Source organism: Malania oleifera, chromosome 8, assembly GCF_029873635.1.
Source record: "Malania oleifera isolate guangnan ecotype guangnan chromosome 8, ASM2987363v1, whole genome shotgun sequence".
In the NCBI taxonomy this organism is placed as follows: domain Eukaryota; kingdom Viridiplantae; phylum Streptophyta; class Magnoliopsida; order Santalales; family Ximeniaceae; genus Malania; species Malania oleifera.
The window spans coordinates 96519724-96544926 of record NC_080424.1 but is presented as its reverse complement, the minus strand read 5'-3'; the positions used below and the strand labels follow the sequence as shown (position 1 = coordinate 96544926).

Here is a 25203-nt window from a genome sequence, read left to right as displayed (position 1 = left end):
AAATTTTCAGTCAGATAAGGATTCCAGAAAATCAACCTCGAGAAATGTGTTTACCCAGTATCAAGCAATCATGTGTTGTTGATTCCACTATGGAGGCCGAATATGTGGCAGCCTCTGAGGCAGCCAAGGAGACCGTTTGGCTCAGTAACTTTCTATTGGATCTAGGAGTGGTGCCTTCGGTACAATCGCCTATTACACTTTACTGTGATAATAGCAGGACAACTGCTAACTCAAAGGAACCCAGGAACCACAAAAGGGCAAAACACATCAAGCACAAGTATCACCTGATACTAGATATCGTGCAGAGAGGTGATGTAATGATGATCAAGATTGCATCGGCAAGCAACCTGATAGACCCGTTTACAAAGAGCTTACCAGCTAGGACTTTTGATAGTCATGAATAGGGAATAGGAGTGAAATGTATGACAGCATGGCTTTGAGTCTAAGTGGGAGATTGTAAGGGATTTATACTAAAAGACCTGCTTTATGTAATCGGTTTTAGTATTTATTAATAACTTCAGTTATTCCATTTTAATGAGAATCTTTGTAAGCAATGTTTGACTGACATTATTTATTTAATGATTATGCATGTGTGTCTTTTATTCTATATAGTAGGTGATCTAGTGTATAGAGTACGACTTATACACAGAAGATTAGATCATCAGTTCTTATAGAATATAAGTTTATTGTTCAGTCTTAAATGAAATTGGATACACCATCGGTAGGACTGTTGCACAAGGTTTTAATAGGTTTGTCTTGACTATTGGGAATGGTACAGTTCCAACTTCTTGTGCTAGTACACTTTGTGTGTATTGAACACGACCGTCTTGGGGTAATTGTTTTTATACAGACTATATAAAACAATTAATACCTCATGGTTATTATGAGCTTATGCTCTTAATCCTGATATGATTATTGGGTATGTGCAATAGTGTTTATTACTTTGATTCATAGAAGAGTGAGATTCTTTATGGGTCAAAATACTCAGTGAGTTGGGTGATGACATTATGTGTATGGTGAACATTAATTATTGATGGAATCCACGTCCCGGTATTGGGATTGATGATACCCCCTTGAGGAAGTTTATAAGTTTTGATTGTGTCAAACCCTACAGGTGAATTTTGAATCCGACACATCAAATAAATTAAGTGGAAGGTCTCAGGGAATTAATATTTCAATTAATTAAATTATCAGTAATTTAATTTAATAGACGGGTATCTGTAATCTTTACGTAGGGAGATAAATAAGCATTTAATATGATAGAGAGTGCAATTATAATTCTTTAGTGGTATGAATTATAATTAACGTAATTAAGGATGAATTTGGGTCGAATTAGGAATTCTTAATTACATGAGAAGCCCTAGTCATATTTGCCCAGAGGTCCCTGTTGTAACCTATATACATGTGCTCCATTCAGCAGCTAGGAGGGATGAGCAAACTCTCACAGAGGCAGACGTTTTCGAGAGAGAAGAAAACCCTAGCAGCCGCTTACAAGCCCACTCTCTTAGGAGTATAGCGTGTTCAAGGAATACAGTAGAAGATTCCTAATCATCTTCAAGAACTCGTTTTCATACTTGCAGATTCGGGATCAAATCAAATAGATCTCGCAAGTATAATCTTAATCATGTAATTAGAGATTGCATGGTATAATTTTTTTTTTTTTTTGTTATCCGCATGCACTACAACCGGATCATAGGGCTATTCCACAAGTGCCTTCATCAACATCATGAGAAATGGAATCATCATACAAGGAAACCAAAGGCATAGCAATAGAAGCTCAAGGGGACTCTCTTGAGTTATCATTGTGAATATACCTACAAATTAGAACAATTGACATGATGAGGACTCAAACTACATGGAAACACACCTAGATGACTAGGCAAAGACAACAAACTAGAATCTGAAAGATCAGGTAGAGGAAGAGATTCATTGAACACTTAGGGACTAAGAATGGTATGATATAGACTCAAAGAAGGTAAAATTAAGGCGACAAAAACCATGTAGAGTAGGACTACAACAACAATATCCATTTTCAGTACATAAGTAGTACAGAAAGACATTTTATAGCACAGATCCAAATTATCCACCCTAGAGGTTAGTGGTGAACAAAAGACACATTCCCGAAAAAGGAGGTAAAGACAACAAAGGAGCATTTGAAAAAAAAACAGAGTAGAGAATTTTACCACCAAGAATAGAGGATGATATCCTATTGATAAGATGGAAGGCAGTGTGATGGAGGGGCAACAACAAGGATCTGCAACCATGACAGATAGAAAGGAGGAGAGGGGAAGAAGGAAAAGGGAAAAGAGGAGATGCAAGGGGGAAGTAACACATTCAATTCAATTCAATTCAAATCCATCAACAACTACCTATAACATGGCTTTCACACACTATTATATAAAAAGCTTTAACACATCAAATTACGCATATACCCCTAAAACTACATGAAATTACAAACATTACACAAATATTACAAGCAAGCCTCCAATTACAAATAATTCTATTCTATTAAACTAAACATGCATAATAAACTAATTAATTAAACACAACAACCCTTGTTCAATTCTTCTTCATTAATCTTCAACGAGAATCTTGCCAAGGTCTTGCTTTTTGTCCTACATCACAATGAGTACAACATCACTTTAAAACACCCTAGGAACATGCATTTGACAAAGGTACAAGTGATTTTAAGGATATGTCAATTTTTCCTCTATACAATCCCATTTTGTTAAGGAGTGCGAGCACAAGATGACTGATGAACAATACCAAATTAAGTAATACAAGTAGTTTATTGTGTATTAAAGTACTCTTTAGCATTATCATATCGAAGCAACTGAGTAGGCTGACCAAATTGAGTCTTTATTTCAGAACAACAAAAGGTCAAAAGATTTGAAATAACTCAGAACAATCTTTTATTAAATAGAGCCAAATCATTCTAGAATAATCATCAACAAAGGTTACAAAGTATTGGATCCCAACTTGGACACAACTCAACTAGGACCCCAAACATCTGAATGGACTTAACAGAAAAGGGTTTGCTACTTGTTTATTGACTAGGGAAGCAAAAGGAACACAATGATGCTTATCCAACTAAGAAGACTCACACTCAAGACTAGACATAGGATTCAAAATAGGGACTACTAGTTTTAACTTTTTCGACGAAGGATGCCTGAGGCGACAATGGATTTGGAGTGGTGTGGCAGCAATAGTACTAGTAGTAGAAGGAGATATTGGCTTAAACAGGTAAAGTCCACTAGCTTCATGCCCTTCGCCAATCATCTTCCTCATCTTCAAATTTTGAATGACTGCAAAATCAAGGAAGAATGCTACTGAACAATTCATGGATTTGGTAATTGTTGAATTATTGGGTAAAATGGAAGACCTGAACTCAATGATAAGTCTCTCCCTCTATTTATAATATATGTCAAGTACAATTGGAATGACCAAAATACCCTTACTAACTCACACTTATACTAACCAAACTCTAATAATTAATAATAATGTTAAATGACTAAATAACCATTAACACTCCCTCTCAAGCCTAACTTGGTACAAATGAATTTCACACGAGCACCTCCCAAGGCTTTAGTGTACAATCAGCAAGTTGAATCTCAGACTTCACATGAGTGGTTGTAATGAGCTTCTATCAAATTTATCTCGAATAAAATGGCAATCAACTTCAATGTGCTTTGTCCGCTCATGAAAGACAGGGTTGGACGCAATATGAAAAGTAGCTTGATTATCACACATCAACTCCATAAGCTGAGAATGTGAAAAACCTAGTTCTTTCAACATGCTCTTCAACCAAACAAATTCACATGTAGTGTGCACCATAGCCCTATATTTTGACTTAGCACTTCATGTTGGCACCACAGTTTGTTTCTTACTTTTCCAAGATAGTAAATTACCACTCACAAAGAATACCCAATTGTGGTTTTTCGGTTGAAAGGATATCCGGCCTAATTTGCATCTCTATATCCCTTAATATGAGTGTGACGCCGGTCCTAATATAAGAGACTTCTCCCTGATGCACCTTTGAAATTTCTCAAAATGCGAATTACTGCATCCCAGTGACTTGTTCACGGGGAATCCATAAAATGACTCACAACACTTGTTGTGAAGGATATATTTGGTCAAGTGACTATGAAATAATTCATCTTTCCAACAAGTCTGCGGTACTGACCTGGGTTAACAAACCACCCATATCTAGCACTAACTTGCTATAAGGATCCATGGGTGTATCAACAAGTTTGGATCCCAATAGCCCCATCTCATCTAAAAATCAAGAACATACTTTCTCTGTGACAAGACAATTCCCACACGAGATCTTGATACTTCTATACCCAAGACGTGCTTCAATGGTTCCAAGTCCTTGGTTAGAAACTTAATCTGTAGGAAAAGCTTTATATCTTGGATGCCTTAATCATCATCCCTAGTGATCACAATGTCATCAACATACACAATAAGCAAAATCCTGCCAAATGGAGCATGACGATAAAATACAGAGTGTTCTACTACACACTGATGAAGGCAAAACTCAAGTACTACAACACTAAAATGGTCAAACCATGCTCTTGGAGATTGTTTTAATCCATACAATGAATTCTTAAGTTGACATACTAAGTCTGACTCCCCCTGACCAACAAACCCAAGTGGTTGCTCCATATATACATCCTCATGAAGATCACCATGTAGGAAAACATTATTCACATCTAACTGATGTAGAGGCAAATGACAAGCAGTGGCTTAAGAAATGAACAAACGCACTGGCGCAAGTTTAGCAACCGGAGAGAATGTGTCTAAATAATCCAAACCATACACTTGGGTATACCCTTTAGTAACAAGGTGGACCTTCAAACAAGCCACAAAACCATCAGAATTGACTTTCACATTGTACACTCAGTGACAACCAACAATAGACTTATCAGGAAGAAGAGGTACCGAATCCCTAGTATCATTATCATGTAGTGCATGCATCTCTTCAACCATTATTGTCCTCCACCCAAAATGGGATAGGGCTTTAGAAATAGATTTTGGAAGAGCAACAGAAGACAGAGTACTAACAAAACAACAAAAAGTGGGTGACAAGAAATCATAACAAACAAAACAAGACATCGGATGTTGGCTACAAGTGCGTTTACCTTTTCGAACAGCTATAGGAAGATCAACATCATGGGAAATAAGATCATCCGACGAGGGAACTAGAGGCACAGTCAGTCGAAGCTAGAGGAGACACTTCCCCCTTAAGTCACCGTGTGTATACCTGCAAATTGGAATGATCCAAGCAACAAGGACTCAAGCTGGATGAAGATGTAGGAGGATGGGGCATAGATACTAGGTTTGAATCTGGAAGGCAAGGCAGAGAAAGAGGCTCATTAAGGTCAACAAAACTCAAGGAATTAGAGTAGTATGGTGTAGACTTAAAGAAGGTGACATCAACAGAGACAAAGAATCGATGTAAAATAGGACTATACTATAACATCGATATCCCTTTGAATATAGGATTAGCCCAAAAAAAATACATTTGATAGCACAAGGATCCAACTTATCCATTCCTAAAGTTAACTGACGGACAAAGGATACACAACTGAATATACGAGGAAAGGAGAACAAATGAGCCTCAAGGAATATAAATAAATATGGGGTTTTATCGCCAAGGACGGAGGATGTCATTTTATTGATAAGGAAGCAAGTTGTGAGCATAGCATCACTTCAAAAAACTTTGGGGACATTCATTTAATACAATAGGGTAGGAGTGACTTCAAGAGTATGTCTGTTTTTCCACTTTGCAACCCCATTTTGTTGTGGAGTGTGGGCACAAGAAGACTGATGGATCATACCAAAGCTAGTCATATAAGTACTGAATTGCGTGCTAAAGTACTCCTTAGCATTATCACTATGAAGTATCCTGATTGACGTATCAAGTTGAGTCCTTATTTGGGAACATAAGGCACAAAAGACATCAAACAACTTGGAACAATCTTTCATTAAATATAACCAAGCCATCCTAGAGTAGTCGTCAACAAATGTAACAAGGGACCAAAACCTCAACTTTGATGTGACGCAACTAGGACCCCAAATATAGGAATGGACTAGCACGAAAGGACTAACCACTCACTTGGGAAGCAAAGAGAGCACGATGATGTTTGCCCAATTGACAAGACTCGCACTCAAGATTAGACACAAAACTCAATGTAGGAACTAGCTGTTTCAATTTGTCCAAGGACGGATGACCAAGGCAACAATGGATTTGAAGTGGTGTAGCTGTGACTACGTAGGCAATGGGTGGAGAAGGTGACTCAAAGTAGTAAAGCCCACGAGCCTCATGTCCTGTGCCAATTGTCTTTCTTACCTTCAGATCCCGAATAACCATAGAATCAGGAAAAAATGCGACAGAACAATTTAGTGTCTTTATAAGCTTACAAACTGACATGAGATTGAAAGGAGATTTAGGAATGTATAAAGCAAAAAAAAAGAGAGATGGAAGGAGCAAGATTTACTGTTCCTATCCCCTTAATAACAATAGTGGACCCATCAGCAATGGTAACTTGTGGTAGATTTTTAGGATATTGGAGATCAGGAAAAAAAAAAATTGGTTGCACATGTTCTATGGTCAGTGGCAGCAGAATCGATAACCCAAGGACTAGTAGGAAGGATACCAGATGACATACAGACTATAGGATTACCTTTCTAGGCAAAAGATGCAATGTGATAAGATGCTTGTTAAGACAAAAGATATTGTAGAAACCTGGAATACTACTCCTCTAATATAGTCACAGTACCCGGTTCATTCAAACAAGTGACTAATGAAGGAACCATAATTTTAAGATTTGCAAACCCAATCCCAACATTCACAAACTCGGACCAATGATCATAAGATTAATTCCTGGAACAATCGGAACAAGCACGAACAAGGTGACCCACCATGAACAAGTCATGAATAAATTAGTACAAGGCTACCACAGCACCAAGAAACTCAGACGCAACCCCAAGAAAGCAACATACAGCACTAGAACAATTGGAGAGGTGAACCACTGAAATTACCATAGAGAAATCACCAACTAACTTATATAACACTGTCACAGCCTCACAAAAACAGCTCATGAGCACTGCCACTGCTCCAAGAAAGTCACCAATGACCGCTACTAACACCGAGCAACAACTAACAAATTACCACGAGTGCATGGTCACAACAAAGATTGGATCTTTGAGCAAAACACATCCAACAACTTGATATTCTGATATATGGAAGCAATTAGAGCATTGAATCCAAAAACACAGCCAATCCCACTGTTTCTGACCCAATAAACTCAAAATAACCATTGATAAACTGCTTCACGATCAAACAACCATTCCTCGGGTAACACACATGAGCAATTAAAAAAGGGAGACCTATGGGCAAAAAACATCATGAAAAACTCCAATAACATGTTAATAGAGGGATTGGATGATCACTGCTGGATCATTTCAGGTCCAAACTATGCGTGAAAGTAGCTTTACGTGCCGGCGTGTGGGGTTGGCCCTGGCAGCCTCCAAATGGCGCGTGACGGCATGTGGGACACTGCCAGGAGATGGGATTTCAGTGGGGACAGATCGGCAGTGTCTGGGGTTGACTATGGCGTTGGTTTTACAAAATCTATTGTGGATTTGAAGTTCTCGAACTGGCAGTGTCGCTCAGAAAATTCCAGCAACTGGTCTGACTTTCTGCTGCTGCTGGCTGTTTTCTAGGGTTATTGTATTGCTGAAAAATCTTCTATGATGATAGACAATCAGTGGATTTTGGGTTTTAGGCTTCGGTTTTGATGACGGTGGTAACAATTAGGGTTTAGGTTTCAGAATCATGGTCTGATGCCATGTTGAATAATTGAGTAAAATGGAAGACCTAAACTCAATGATAGGTCTCTCCATCTATTTATAATATATGTCAAGTACAATGGGAATGACCATAATACCCTTGCTAACTCAAACTTATTACTAACCAAACTCTAGCAATTAATAATAATGCTAAATGACTAAATAACCATCAACAGTAATATTGCTAATTGATGTATAAGATTGAAAGGGGACTTGAAAATATACAAAAACAAAGGAAAGAAATAAAAGAAGTTTGATTTACAATCCTTATTTAGTAATTCTCTTAAAGAGTGGCGGACCCATTAGCAAGAATAACATGAGGTAATTTTTTTGAAAGTCAAAGAGCATAGAAGAAATTAGATATAATTATTATACAATGGTGTGACTGAATCTATAACCTAAGGACTAGGATGAGAAGTACTGGATGATAAGCAAGTTGTAGGGTTACCTGTCTGAACAAGAGATGCAATGAGAAGGGAAGCTTGTCAGCATGTTTGATGCAACTGAAATTTGGAATATTCTTCCTGTAACATAGACACTGTACGATGCTCTCACTTGGGCCCGAAAGTGTGGAATTTGTGGTGGCTCCATTGATGACATAAGGAGGTTTACCGTGGAGAACCCAACACTACTCATCCACAATGAGTGCACTTGGAGGAGGGCCTCTACCTCGTCCATCTCTTCCACCACGGCCACTTGAACCACCTCCAGAACTTCTATGACTACTTGGTTGAAAATCAATATCACCCTACGTAACGAAAGCAATCCTCTCAAAGGCAGGGATTGAGCCTCGAGATGCAAGGGCTAGGGAATGTGTGTTGGAGAAAGTACGAAGTATGCAGCAATAAACATCGACAAAGAATGGCAACTTTGCACTACTAAGAATCTAGGACCGGACTACCTCAACCTTGGGTTTCAAACCCTCTAGAACCTAAAGAACTGCCATAGCACCTACTGTCAATAGATTTTAATAGCATTAGATCACTTAACATAATTCTTTCCATCCAACTTTTCGGTTATTATTTGTGTTAGTGATGAAGAGAACATACTTTTGGATTTTTATAGGCTCCATCCTAGCACTCACAAACAAAACCAACAAAAACAAGGTGAACTTTCAGAACAACCACAAATAAGGTTAATCTCTAACTCAACCACGAACAAGTCACCAACATTCAGACATAGCATTGCCACAACCCTAAAAAATTAGTCAACAGACACTGCCACTGCACAAGGGAGAAAGTCCATAGTAACCAGAAAATGCTAAAACCTTAGTGAACCACATATTGGTATGAACATTCCAAAACATGGTACATTTTTGTTTTGGAACATTAACTCTATTGATCCAAAGTTTTAAGTCAATGTTTCTCACATAATACCACTTTTTATTAGTTAAAAATGGGAAATCATCACATATTAAGGCTTAGTTTGGTGCCCTTATGGCTTTTTAAAAGGACCTTTTAAAAATGAACTGATAAAAAGGAGTTTATTGATATTGTTTTAAAAATGTTTGAGCCCCCTATGAAAAGAGATATTCAAAAGAAAAAGTTGGCTTTTAGTGTTTGATAAAAAAGTTGTAACTAAAAGTATTTTAAATTACTAGAATGGATATGTGTTCTTACAAAATATAATTAATGCATTGAAAGTTTTGTAATATTTGAAAAAATTAAAGACAATAATGGAATAAAGTAATTTGTTGGAGGAAAAAACTAGCTTTTAGCTTTTAAAAGCTTCAAATCTGTAACTCATAGAAGCTCCCAAAAAAGATAAAATCCGGCTTTTAAAAGCTGGAAAAGTTGTTTACCAAACACGTTACATCTTACTTTTGCTTTTAAAAAGAAGAAGTTGAGGCAAAAAACACCCTAAGTCTATTTCTATCATTATTAATTTATCCCACAATAGAAAACCTCTTCTGCATTTAAAGACACCTCAACATCCTCTCCAAAATATACAAGTATCATTACACTTTTTTCACCAAGTATCCCTACTCCCTAGCGTTCCACATTTTAGAGCATGTACCATACCTTGACCCTGTTCCTGTTCCTGTTCTATGTGCTAGAATGTTCCCTGTTCAATCATTCTGGAGGAAATCAGAGGCAAAAATGGCCACAAAGTGCTCTCAGGTGTCGGGTGTGGCAGATGCTCCAACCATGAAATTTTGCCCACTTACAAATTGGAGAGTTTTGTGACTGGGTATGGTGTTGGTTTTGCAGAGTATGGAAGGATTCTAAGAGATTTTGAAAAAGGCAAAGCTGTCCAAGAAGTTTTCGGTGACTGTTCTGTCTTTTGGCAACGTCTGGAGTTGTTTCTGATCTCTAGAGGCATGAATGATCCCCCAGCCCCACAAAAATAACAGCAGATTTACATAGGACGATCAGGTTTAGGGTTTGGTTTGGCCATAGGGTTTTGGTCAGATCTTTATGATACCATGTTGAAGTATTGAACAACGTGGAAGACCTAATCACAATGATAGCTCTCTCCTATTTATAATATATGTCAAGTACATACCAATGACCATAATACCCATACTGACTCAAACTTATTAACATAAAGCTAACACATACTAATAATGCTAAATGACCAAAATACCATTAACAATATGTATATCCATGAACCATTCAACTTATAATTTATCGTGCATTTTCAACAGACATGCAAAAATGGACGACAAAATATCGACATCACCCCAAGAATTCCAAACCCAATAAAGTAGATAAGGGGAGAATTGTCACACTTTTTCAAGAGATGGGGCCTATGTGTCACAAACTTATCACAAGGCTCAACAATTTCACCCTCTAAAAAGCTCTAGCTTTGAATTGAATTGATTTGAATTGAATTGCTTTTCATGGGGGGCATCAAATGGTCTACAACTCACACAACAAATGAGGCTTTCATTTTCACATTGTTAATCCATGACAATGATAAATTCAAGTTCACTTGCACTTTCCTCTTGCATGTGATTACATGTGTAATCCATTATGGCAATAATTTCTGTTTCATCTTTGATAGGCTGTTTTGAGATTGGAAACTCATGTCCAAAATAAGAAAATCTTTGGTCTCTTGAGATGGAATCATGGAAGAAGATCTTTCCATTCTATACCAAATTTAAGGTTTGAGTTTGACCTCGTTGTCTTAGTGATATAGGACAGAAAAAGAAACCAGAGAGAGAGAAAAATATGGAGGGAAGAAGAAGGAGAAGGGAGGAGAGGTTGCATGGAGAGGGAAACAGTTCCAGAAATCTGATTCAAATTGATTAACTGCCCAACTAATACAACACAAACAAGTACTTATACATCCAACAAAACAACTGAAACAAATAACTACAAAATAGCGCCAACTAAAACAAATAATTACAAAATAACCCCAAAGTACTTAAAATACATAAAATAAGTCTAACTTAACTAAAATTCTAAAACATATAGAGGTACTAATTTGTAACAAAATCCCTATTTTTAAATCCTCAAACAGAATATAATCATTAAGAATTATTCGTAGGTGATCCTCCATAACCTTAGGTAGTATTGTATTCCATCCCACCACTTTGCCGCATAACGTACAAGCTTATAAGATGCAAATTTTGTCCCATACCCCCAACTGCATTAAAAGCAAAGATCAAGATAAAACGGCCAATCCATGAATTTTCTTTTGGGAAAATTATCATTGAAACAGGGAACATCCTAAAGACAACATGGAAGCCCATGTAACATTTACCAAACTCATATCTTGCCAAATACAAAAATTACTGGCTTCACTTCAAATCTATCCAATTTGCAGCAGTAATTCTATATTTCTAGCTAATACTCGACAAAATTTCACAATAAGCTGAACTTGGGGCTGGCAATACTAAGGGCCCGTTTGTTTGTGGAAAACATTTTCTATTTTCCATCTTTTATTTTTCCAAATAATTATAAAATTTTAGCTTACTTTTTAGTTTTTCAAGAGTTGTATTAAAAGGTAGAAAATAAAGAGTTTATTTAAATGTATAAAACAAATTTTCAGTTTTTATTTCTAGATTTCAAAACAATTACAAAAAAGACAATTTTTTACAATTTTCCAAAAAATTATATAAAGTAATAATTGGATCATGGATTTTGGGGCTTAAATTTGGATTTGTGTGGATTTAGAAAAAGCTCTATGCATAATTCACACAAATCAAAGTTCAAGATCCGAATTCCATGCTCCATACGCAAAGTAAGAATCAGAAATTCAGAAAATAATTAAAAAGATGTTTTACAACATTTCTATTTAAAATTTCAAAAATCGGAAAACAATGAGGCATTTTGTGATTATTTGAAAATTTATAAATGAATTAAAAGGAAGTTTTCCAACTTTTCTATATAAAATTTTGAAAACTGGAAAACAAGGTGGCATTTTGTAATTATTTGAAAATTTATAAATGGAAAACAAAACTATTTCCACAAACAAATAGTGCAAATAAATTTTTATTATTGCTCACTTACTTCATATAAATGTTGTGAAAAATGAAAAAGTAGTTAAGTTTTTTCATAATTTTTTTGGAAAATTAAAATGAAAAATGGAAACTGTTTTCTACAACTAAACAGGCCCTAAATTTCCTTAAAAAAATATATATCAGACACTGTCACTTGAATTTCTTCAGGTCATCTGAAGTAAACCTAATTTATTGCAGTAAATCTCAAAATATCACAGTTGAGTCTCACTGACAGATTTAATTCAACCTCCAAAACACTGAATTTGCATCGAGACATTGACAGTCCAAGATCCTATGGTATAGGCCAAAAATCAAAATATCACAAAGCAAAGTAAATTTGAGGAAAAACCAAAATATTATATATGGGATCAATTTCTTGCAGTTCTAGAAGCAGCAAAATGGGCTGGAAGTAGGGCCTAGTCAAAGAACCAACCAGCCCGACCCACCCAACCAACCCGCACCAAACCATCCACAAGGAATGGTTTCAAACAATGTTTGGTTTGGCTGGTGGATTAAATTTCTTTATAACTGAATATATAGGTTGACTTACGGGCTCAGTATGCAGCCCAATGTGATCCACACATACTGGTAAAAACAAATAAAGGGGGTTGGGGGAGGGGCCTTGGGAGTGTGTCAAAGGGATCAAAGCCTCTCTAAATATCACTTCTCATTTTGTTGGACATCTTTTTTTGCATCGAACAATTTAAACCGGTCGATAATATGTAAGTTAGAACTCCAGTCATTGGGGGGGGGGGGGGTGTTTAAGTGTTTGGATGGGTGGAATGGTGCTTTGTTTTATCTAGGTGGTCATATCAGTTTTATCTAGGCCTGTCCATAGTTACACACTTACACCCACCAACGGGCACAGGAACCACGATCCGGATTGAATGCGCCAGTTCAAGGATCAATAGCATGGTCAATGGGGATCAAGATCCAAATCACTAAAAGTGGCAATCAAATTAGTTAACAACTTTCATATGAAAATATTTAGATATTTCAAAACAAATTGAAAGTAAAATTGCAAACTAAGTTGTGCTTGAAACTTAAAGGTAGAACCCTAGAACAGAGATACGAAATTGCTGCCATAAAACAAGCCTGCAATGGTGAGAAAAAGGGCTTCCAGCAGCTGGCCTGCAGCAATGGCAGATCAATTCCATTCAAACATGTTGGAAGAGAGAGAAAGAGATGGAGTAGTTTCAGTCCCGAGAGAGAGAGAGAGACAGTTGTTTTGACATTTGAGTCCCCCCCCCCCCCTCCCCCCTTTCTCCTTTTAATAACATTCACCCAAAATTGTACAATTGGAAATTACCAATTTAATTTTTTTATTTTAACCTGTTTATTTAAAGAGTCCAGCAAATCTGTTAACTTAGTAGTATATTAAAAAATTAGCACACTAGTTTATATTAAAAAAATTAATTTACTATTTAATTGTTGATGTTCATTTATATTTATATAATTTAACTAAGAAAAATAATGATGCACTAATATTTCTCTCATTGAAACTTTGTTTTAAAAAAAAATTGAAGTTGTTAATTTAATACATATTTTTTTTAACTCAGATATGAAAATTATTGATAATAAGTAAATAATTGAAATCATAATGTGATCCAACATACTGATTCAAGTGTATCACGACCCAAAATGGCATAGCGGCTAAGCCTAGCCCCTCTGAAAACTGCATACCTCTTAAGTAGCATACCCCACACCCACACCACGACCCAATACACAACCTTTCTAGGCAACTATGGGCGGCTCTCTGTACTATCCCTCTTTATTAGTAGTCCTTTTTTAGAATTCCCGTTGGGGTAGCTAGGAAAATTGCGAAAGTAATGTAAGATTTCTTGAAATCAGGGGTAGGGGAGAAGAGAATCATTTGGTTAGTTGAAAGGATGAGTGTAGATATAAGGTGGGGGGTGTTTGGGTCCTGGTAATTTAGTGTCTGAAAACACTTCCTTATTGGGTAAGTGGCTGTGGCTTTTTCCTATAGAGGATAATTCTTGTCATAAAGTTAAAGAAAATAAATTTGGCCTACATTCGAATGGTTGGAATACTAACTGGGGTCTAAGATGTTCTATGGAGAGTCCTAGGAAAACTATTGCTCAAACTTATCCTTTAATTAATGGATCTCAGATACTCCATTGGGAATATGTTTGGGTGGGGAATTATGGGCTTTCCATTTCATTCCCTCGTTTATATCGTCTTTCTTTAGCGCATAATAATGTCATTACTACCTTTCTTTATTCAAATGGGCCTACTTCTTGTGGGGGTTTTCATTTTTGTAGCTCTAAATGATACGGAGTTGGAGGAACTATATTCGTTGATGGTTCTATCGTAGGGCTGTCATTTCTCTTGTGAAAAGGATAATAGGAGTTGGGGTTTGGACTCCTCAGGTTCCTATTCTTCAAAATCTTTCTTCAAGCATTTGACCAAATCCTTTAAATCTTTTCCCTTTAATCGTTTCATCCAGGAAGCTAAAGTCCCCTCTAAGATCAAGGTGTTTACATGGTTGATTGTTCTTAATATAACTAACACCAACAAACTACTGCAGAGTAGGAGGCCTTTGAAGGCATTATCTTCAGATGCTTGTTTCTTGTGTTTTGATAGCTCAGAATCTCCTACGCATCAATTTCTGCATTGCCCTTTCTCTTGGTGGATCTAGAATAAGTTATTGGCTGTTTTTGGAGAGAATTGGGTTTGCTCGAATATGATGGAGAAAATATAACATTATCTCTTTTTACAAGTTTTGGGAAGAGTGGTGATGGTTTAGTCTCGTGGACATGTAGCATCTTTGCAATTTTATTACATAGCTCTTTGAATTTGGATGGAAATAAATTCCTGTATCTTTTCGGAAAGAGGAATTGAGATAGGATTTAGTACTTGGCATCTCTTTGGTCTTTTCTGATTTAAAGGGGTGCCTTCCTCAGATCTTCAAAAAAAATGGAAGGTAGTTTTGTTTTGATTGTTTTCTAGTCTATTTTGGTTTCTTCTTTTATAAGAGGATCTTTTTCTCCACTTTGCACATTTTTTCGCTCTTCAATGAATATATCTTCTTTTTGTATAAAAATATATATATATATATATATATATGCATAATGCATGTTAGACATTATGTTTATTTAATTGTTGTTATGACTTCCTTTGTCAAGGTAAAGTACTTATTATTATGTTACACTGTTACAATGTTACCAAAGTTTAATAGAAAATCTAGCATATATTTAACCTGAATAAAACTAGTGCTTTCAAGGCAAAAATATTTATTGTAAATTTACAATCGCCCTCATATTACTTTGCATCATTCATCTTCTTCAAACCAAAAAAAAAAATTCAAATTAAACTGCCAACACGACCTAACCCACCCAAGGGGTGAGCTGCTGGTGGTGGTCATCAAGTGATGATATTCTGGATGATGGTAGATCAAAGGGTTGTGGGTCTAGTGGTGGCGGCTGTGAAAAGGGAAAAGATTAGGAAATTAGGGACTTATAGGAGTATTGGCCAGGAAAATTTAGGCGGCACATGGGGCAACCAGCAACATACCTTGTCGGAGGGAGGTGAAATTTGAGAGAGATGCTTTTAGGGAGTTTCAACTTTTGATGGTAGCAAAGCGTCACAGGATGATCTCGATAAATGGTGATTGCAACACAGCGGCAGCAACAATATTTTTTTTTTCCAAAGTTAAAGATAGAAACAAGTGCAAGCATGAATGTCTGTGCACGCTTTATATGGCTTCAAATGATACGAACAAAAAGGCTCTATTATGTATCATTATTTAGAGCAACAAATTGTGGGGCAGCAATGGTGGCAGTGAAATGATGGAGGAAGAGTTACAGACTACAACAGGGAAGATTGTGGGACTGAATCTAAATCTGCTTTGATAACAAATTGATGCAGAACAGAACAACAACAGAAACAAAGCAGAGGGCGTTAAGGAAGAAGAGAAAATAGGGAAGAAGAAGAAAGAAAGAAAGGAGGAGAAAGAAGAATGAAGAAGAGGACACAGAGGGCAGCACAGGAGAGGGAAAACCAGTTCTAACTTCAGATCGTTAACTGTTTAATGCAATACGCAAACAAAGTTCTCATACACGGTTAGACCCAACATTACAACTAAACAAAATAATTACATAATATAACCCCCTAATTTATTAAAATAAGCAAAATATTTCACAAATTAACTGAACTTCTAAAACAACCAAAATTTTCCAAAAAATAAATATCCTAATTTCTAAAGCTATAGCTACCATATAAGCATCTAAAGTTCTCCATTGGTAGTCCCCTCATCACCAAGGTCTCCTCTCAATTTTGAGAAAAATACTGAATTAATTTTGGCCCCAAATACAGTAAGCTTACAACAAGAAGAATTTGGTTCCTTCATAAAAATTAATGTGGGTAAAGCCAAAAATACTTATTTCTCACATGGTTGCAAAGTAAAACAATACAGACATGCAGCAGAATCAGAATATGTAATCTATTTCAACAAACTCTTTTTTGTTTTTGTTTTTTTTTTTAAATTTTTACCAGAATATTTTCCTTTAAAATTTTACAAGAGACTGAGGAATTGGTAATTATATCAAAACCATGCAATCTCGCCAACATCCACCCCACAGCAGCCACTGAGGAAAGTTTTCTGTTTTCTGTTTTTTTTTTTTTTTTTTCTGGGGTGCGGGGGGGGAGCTAATAGAATTTGTATGAGAAGACATTGTAAAGGAAATCAAAAGAATAGAAGCAATCAGAACCTCCACTTTGTCCCAGTCTCCTTTTCTGAATCCTGCCTCAAGGTTTGTAATGAGAACAGAGCTCACTGTTGCTGCATGCCCACCAGAATAACCTGTTATCTCAGTTGGTGAGACCGCTGGAACCATGCAAGAGTACAATAGAAAAGGACAAAGGGGAAAATTATTCAGACCTTTAATGAATTGTCGTGCTTCTTCCTTGCTCGATGGTTTTTCCCTGATCATACCTCCATACACCACCACCTCCAAGTCATTTGAACTTGCATTAAATAATACACAAATAGCCTTCATTTCTCAACTGGGAAGGAAAAATTAACCAGGTCTACAAACATGTTCCACCACAAGAGGCCATGTACATTTGAGGATACAAAAGCGCATGTTGACCACAATAGGGACACAGGCACAACAGATGCCACTACAAAAAACTATTGTGCTAAGGCATTTGCAAAAATATAATACAGGACACTTCATGCAGGATGGAATGGCAGTCTAAGGATCTTTTATTAACAGCTAATTGACAGTACTGATTCATGGAAAGATGAGGTAGTTGATTATGGGAATAAATTTTAACACCAACAAAATAAAACAGTACAAATAATATTTTCCATTTTCAATGCAATGCTAATTACAATCAATGGCCAATTATAATTAAGAGCACAAAGATGATCAATATGCTAAGGGATTTCAAGGGCACATAAATATGTATCAAGATAAATAAAGTAAATGGCCTATCATTCGTGCACACGTGTAATGATTATTCAATTTTATTACCAGATAAGACTTATTAATCTTCCTGCATCCCTCCAATTCTAAATTTCAATCATTTCTAAGCCCCCATTTGAAATGTCTTAAAAAATAAGTATTTTTTTAGAAAAGTACTTTTTATAAGTGCTTGCGTCAATAAGTAGTTTTGGTTTACACTTAAATAAGCATTTATTTCAAAAATTACTTTTCCAAACCTTTTTTTTTTTATAAGGAAAATAAGTATTTTTTGAAAAAAGTATTTTTATGGAAAAAAAAAAAAAGTACTTATCTGAAGAAGTGCTTATAATAGGTAATCCCAGACTACTCTTTAAATCAGCACTTATTCAGATAAGTACTTTTTTCAGAAAATTACTTTTCTATAAGCGGTTCCAAATGATCCTTTTAGGGATTCCATATTACTAATAGGAGACTATTATGAAATTATGGTCCCCTACCAACCAGGTCTTAGAATGGCTGGTCTAGGTGTGGGCATAAACTTCAAAACCAGTGCATAGAACTGAGTGCCTGCTGCTCCACTGAAAGGTATAACTAATAGTGAGAGTATCACTCAAATCGATTATACCTTACATCTGCCCAAGCACCATACTTATGTAACTTGACAGATACCCTAGGCCTCAAACACCAGCAGATTGTTGCCACAACTTATCCAACAATCTTGCAACCCAAAAACTGCATCAAACCCATAACTTGCCCCATACCCTAGGTCACTGCCAAGCCAATAGATTACTGCACACCTTGGCCAACAATCTCCCTACCACGAACCACACATAATGTTAGGAATCAAACCAGCAACATTAGCTTTGATATTACTGATAGGACTGCACTCAACTATCTTATGCCTTACAGCAGTCCAAATTCTAATTTTTTGACTTGACCCACACCACAAGCGTCGGCCACCCACCCACATAGGCAGATTGCTGCCACACCTTTGCTCACAATAATAATATTAAATCAAATCTTCAAAAGCTAACAATGCCAAATTTATTTCAAAACTAGTAATAATAAATTCTCCAATTATTACATGGCATTTGGTTCACAAGCGGAACCAGAACCAAAAGGCACTAGAATCAAGGATTCTCCCCCCCCCCCCCCCTCATGTTTGATTTAACATTAACTCAGAATCCGAATTTTATTACTAGTGTTTGGTATATGCAAATTGTTGAATCAAAATCATTCTAATTTATCAAGTAGGCCAGTCTGCCACTGCACAGTATAAAAACTTATCTAGTTTCATGAGAAATAATACTGTAATAATCAATAATTATATTCTAATAATAAATTCTCACTAATATTAATATCATCCATGTATATCTTATTGTGTTTTGAATATTATATTTTCAACAATCATTGAATTATGTTTCTATTACAATCTGAATATAATATTTTATTATATAATTTATAATTTTTATATTTTTTATTATGTATTTTATCAAAATGAACATATTAAATAATATAATATACTATATTATATTTTATAATTTAATTTTAAAATAAAGCAAAAATAAATGACTTCCCTTAAGGTTTAATAAAAAGATGTTGATCTTCCTTGATGTTTGTAAAATGACAAAACCTCTCTTTACATTTAAATCTAAATATGATGACAAGTATGCTTTCTATGTCAGTTGACCGACCAATTCCTGTAAAACATAAGTCAACACCAATAATTCATAAATCTTTCCACAGAACAGCACAGGCATGCATTTTCTCAAGTAACAACGACCGTACCATTGTTCTTGTTTAAACTCATACATGATACAACATCAGTATGTGAGCATTTTTTGGCACCAGAGCTTTTTCCCACTTCATCATAGGTGCTCAACTAACAGAGGGGATATAAGTGTCATTATATTTAGATTTCACTGAGGTTTGCATCATTTTCTACATCTTTAATAATCTGTATAGAAAACCTCAAAGCATGTCATTATATTTCACACAAAAACAAAAAGTGTCTTTTTCTTAAAAATAAGTATATAAAAATCAATAATTATACCACATTAATATCATTATATTTTGTTATATTCAATTATATCTTTGCATAAAATAATAACATTAACAATAACAAAATAAAAATTATTATACATTTTAATTAGTGATGTAATAATATGAATATTGTTTTTTACTTTGTATAATATTTACATATTGTAAAATATATACTACAGTATAATATGAATATTGTTTTTTACTTTGTATAATATTTACAAATTGTAAAATATATACTGCAGTATAATATGCTGTACTTTAATATCTATGCATGTATATAAGTGTACTAGTGTCAATATTTATGCATGTACGTGCATGTATATTCATGTATATAAATATATACACACATGTAAATATATGCATCTGCTCGTGCATTCATGGATAGAATTTTGTGTTGTACATAGATGCATTCATATATATGGCAAAACAAGCAAGATTGGGTTTTAAAAATTTTCTATATTTTCAGATAGAATCAAATTATGCAAAGAGGTCACAATTAGGACTGTAATCAGTTTGATTTAATCCAAAATCAATGACAACCAAATGATTGATTTTCAATTTGTAAGACTGAAACTGAATCAGTTTGGTTTTTCTTTTCTTTTCTTTTCTTTCCCAGTTTTTCTTATGTCATAAAATTTTTCAAATATTGGGACTAGCATCCAAGTAAAGTCAACTCCCCCCCCTCCAGTTGTTGATCAGGTCCTAGGCCAATGTAGATTTTGAAACACCAAATTTCAATTGAACATGTTTCAGCTTCACACATGCAAGGGAATTTGGCTAGAGCCCATGAAAATGTTGTGGTGTGGGATTTGGTCCTTCCCTCTTTCTTCATAGGCAATGTGAGACAACTAGTTCTCAACCTACATCGATAGCCGTAGCTGGCATTATCTTCATCCCTCCTACTTGTCCCACATAAAAAATGAGCAAGGTTGGGGAGCTTCTCTTTCTCTATAAAACCCCAACCATTCCCATTTCCCATATTCTCCTGCAACTTTAACTTACAAAGCAATAAATAATTTTAAATTTAGTCACTCAACAAGATAATAAAAATAAAATGTATAAATATCTGAAATTAAAAATAAATAAATATATTTACAAATCAGTTTTTCAGTTCAATTTTTATGTAAACTGAAACCAAAAATAGTTTTTTATAATTGTTAAAGCTTGATATACATTGTTGGCCCACAACCTAATAGCTTAAGCTTTTAGGTAAAGTGGTAATCTAACATTGTATCAAAACTAGTTACCACGAGGTCCTAGGTTCTAGTCTTGTTGTCCACGTTTATTGTGTGGTGTTTAAAAAAATTATAGTGTTCGTATCATGGTTGTTATTTATCGTGTATTTATCTCTCCACGTGTTGTTGGGTTGCACGTGGGAAGAAGTGCTAAAGCTTGATATGCATTGTGGCCCACAACCTAATAGCTTAAGCATTTAGGTAAAGTGGTAATCTAACAATGATATTAAAAACTGAATCTGAAAACCGAGGCCAAAAAACCAAACCAAAATGTTAAATAGTTTGGTTTTGGTCCAGTTTTTGGTTTTTTAGTAATTTTTGTACACACCTAGTCACAATCAAAAAGTGGTCGTTAAAGGGAGAATTCAATTCCAGTATAGAATCCAAATCAAAATGGGATTCCTGCAAATTAAATGCTAGGAATCAGAATCAACCATTCTAAATCCCATTCCTAGAACATCTCGATTGCCAGACACCATCTTATACTTATTTCAAAAATAAAACAAAAAGGGACACTTTCACACTAATAATAATTTTCTTACATCCCTGCCTTTCTTAAAAGTCTTAAATCAAACTCTAATATAATTAATCACCAAGATATTCTGGCTAGTACAAGACCATGTTGTGCTGCTACGTATACCACCCAGGTTGTGCTGCTATATACACAATATGTGTGTTTACCATGAGACCATGTGAAAAAAGCATCAATCGATCTTTCATTATCACACACAAGGCTTTATGCCAGAACATCTATCCACATAACCAATGGGAGAACTCTGAGCAGTATCAATCATGAATGTTTCCAAACTTACTCCAACAGGCTATTAAGATCATATGACACAAACTTAAAAGCCAACTTTGATAATTTTCAAGTGGGCTGCAATGGCTGCCAGACAGCATGTGAAAAGCATTAAAGCAAGCTTTCCAGTAGCGTATATAAATCAACTGTCTCTTGGACATAAAAAGTAACAAAGTGTGTGCTTAGACATTCCTTATTTTACGGTAGAGTAAAAATCTGGAAGCTGGACAGATACGCTATGTGTCACAGTCTTAAATTCTTGTAATCGCGACACATGCCTAATGGCTTGTCAGGCAACATTGGATGGTTACGGTGTTCTTGTTGGATGGGTTATGGAATGAACTTTTGGTTAAAACATGGACTCAATTATGCAGATATCATGGGACGTATTTTGAATGTCACAGTGACATTGTGGTGGATCCGGACAGTTGCCCTGGCGGTGTTCTCGGGCTATTATGTATGATCATTAGATCCATGGTTGGTTACTCATATGTAAACAAGAATGCTTTGGGAAGAGTATTTTTGGAGTATACCAGGCGAGCAGCCTACCTTCCCCTGTATCCTCTTGGATACTAGGTGAGCACCCTGATGAGAACTCAGGAGTGGGTCTTGACATCCTCAAGGGGTGTCTTGGGCTTCCATGTGGGTTTGGAAGCCCCAAGGACAACTCATTGCATAATGAAGTTGTGTGGTACTCTCAGCCTGAAGTTTGAAACTTACACTCATGTTGGCCCCTTGGGTATGTTCTTGGGCAGTGTCATCTTAAACTTGGTTCGTATGTCAGACTTGAGTAGTCTATAATGTCACTTCCCTTAGCTCTAGCTTGTAGATGGTAAGTGGCAGGTTCTTTTACATAAGGATTGTGCGGTGGGGATGAGAGTTACCATCAGTGCTAGTGGAATATGAGTTTAACACCCTTATTGTTTAAATCATTCCTTGACAATTTCAATTGGAGCAAGGGTTATGATGCTCTGAGACTTGACCACTGAATTGGACACTCAAGTGTTTCCATGGATGAAGATGTGTACGTTGGACAGGACTTGGTGTAGCTTCTACACAAGCATGACTCCTTCACATTTTAGGCAGACTAAGGCAGGGGTGATTCCTTGTGGCCTTGAGAATCTGCTGCCCTGTGATGCTATGCCTACAAAAATAATTCACTAACATTGACAATTGGCGCGTTGCAATTTAAAACATTATTTGCCTCAAAGATGGACCTATAATTTTCTAACATCATTGCTTTAAAAATAATAATTATAACAGATAAATCTAGAAGCCCCATCAGATTAAAGGGAATCTTGAATTAAGTTGGTGTCAGTAGTATTATTGGATTGACAACAACAATTCAATCCTAACCAATATGATAGATACACACGTACTACCTCCCTATGTTTTGCTAGTATTGGTGTAAAGACACAAGATTTTAGGTGAAAAAAAATAACATTTTTGTAAAGAAGAATTAAACAGCCAAAGATAAAATAGCAAAATAACAATAAAGAATTTCCTTGCCCATACAACTTTATGCAAGTCCCTTTATCCATAAACTAAGATATGTCTATCAAAGAGAACATATCTATAATTAGCAAAAGATGTCAAGATAAAAGGGTTAAAGTGAGAACAGATTTTGGTATGTATCATTGCACTTAGCATAAGCAAGCATATGTTTATGTGGTTAGCTAAACTACAATCCTTTCCCATCCAGAATCAATTCACCCCAAGGAAGAATTCACCAGCTTGCCCATATAAACACAATTTTGAAATGGACCACATAATTCATCCAAAAAAGATGAACTGCATAAAGTGAAAGAACATTTCCTCAAAGGGCACAAGATTGAAGGTGCAAAGCACAAAAAATTGGATACAAATAGAAAACATGGAATATAAGTTCACAAGGAAATGCTCTATACTTGATCACAAGTGATTAAAAGCACTGGCTCAGCATCCTTTATCTTATCACCAAGGGGCAGCTTCGGAATGATGGCTTCTGCCTGTGAAGAAGTTTCCATAAGCCAACTGCTAGTCATAAGTCCACCACAACCAGAACCAGTAATAGTGTCCACTGACACATCACCTTCATCATCATCAGACAATATAAATAATAACAACAACAATAACTACTCAAAATTGTGCAATCGCGCCTGGTAAATCCTAGCCATAGGCACCCACAATGTGCGTGCTTTGCTGCTTTCTTAAGTGATAGTCAAACTTTTCATTTTCAAAATAATCATCCTTGAATCCTTACCCAGAGCCATGAACATATACTGTAGGACCTCAAACCACAAGGTTCAGTTTCAATCAATAATTTTGCTTAAGAAAAGGAAAGGAAAAAGAAAAGGAGAATAAAATTCTGATCAAATATAATTAAAAATTAAGAAAAGTAGGAGATTCATGATGTGTAAGAAATTTTTTTGTTCATTATTTCAGTATATATTTTACTTTCTTTTTCACGTCATAAAAAAGTGAATTCATTTCCGTTTCCCTTTCTTTTCTCTAACTATTAACCCAATCCTAATTTCCCATTAACAAAGACGGAAATAAGAGCACAATAAACTGTCACAAGAATTAAATCAATAAAGAAATAAATACTCCCCATGAATCAAGCCCCAAAAAAAGAATGAATCCTTCCTCATCCAACTTAGAGAGCAAGAGGGGGAGACCATGAATGAGATCCCTTCGTAACTCTCCACATGCATGTAGAGTAAGTGCAGATCTTTATACATATAGATTCGGTGGAGATCAGCAGATCACTGAGGATAAAGATCCAAAAATTCAAAACTTTGGTGGTGATTTATGGGCTGATGACTGTTGGTTTTCATTTGAGAGATGTGTGAGACGATGAGGATGGAGAAGGGTGAGCGCTGAAAATATGGTAGATATGCAAAAGTCAGACGAATAAGAACTGAACAAGGGCAAGTACCAATCACAGAATTTCCCTAGCATGCAAAGTGTTGAAAACCGTAGCATGATCATCCAATCAATGTCTTACCTTGCTTCTAACTAATCCTAGAAATAGCTTATGATCTACCCAATTTCGGGCCGGGGGGGGGGGGGGGAATGCTTTGAAAGAGGCTGACAACTTAACGAAGAGAATACATCTAGATAAAGCTTCTTAACAAAGAGTTGCATAAACTCTTTTTTACAGAGAAAGACTGACTATTCGGTATCTTCTTTCATAATATAGAGACTTTGTTCATAGGATTGTTCCTCCATAGTTCTTCGCTTGGGGTTCAGCCTTAATGTAAATCAAAAGAACAATAGAAAAATAATTCAAGCACCAATAAATTTATCAATAACAAGCATATATACTTCCCAATAAGCTGAACTCTAAAACACGTGTAAATGGCATGAAAATAATTGTAACAGATAAATATGGACAATCAATTGCATTGATCAGTA

The 25203-nt window shown here is 35.7% G+C and overlaps 1 protein-coding gene across 7 annotated transcripts in view; it reads right to left on the bottom strand.

Annotated features, from left to right (window-relative positions):
* The window catches only part of LOC131163025 (uncharacterized), a 40902-nt gene that overhangs the window by 13438 nt on the left and 2261 nt on the right, over positions 1–25203 (bottom strand). For 5 of the 7 annotated variants that reach the window (XR_009138905.1, XR_009138903.1, XM_058119720.1 and 2 more), the window contains 3 exons: positions 23715–23795; positions 17202–17271; positions 17032–17123 (listed from right to left, as the gene is read on the bottom strand). Coding sequence is in view for 4 of the 7 variants with exons in the window: in XM_058119720.1 (XP_057975703.1) it covers positions 17032–17123; positions 17202–17271; positions 23715–23795 (243 nt within the window). In the remaining 3 variants the exon portion in view is untranslated. The remainder of the gene's footprint in view (positions 1–17031; positions 17124–17201; positions 17272–23714; positions 23796–25203) is intronic. The other 2 variants (XR_009138904.1, XM_058119722.1) reach the window with 1 other exon arrangement.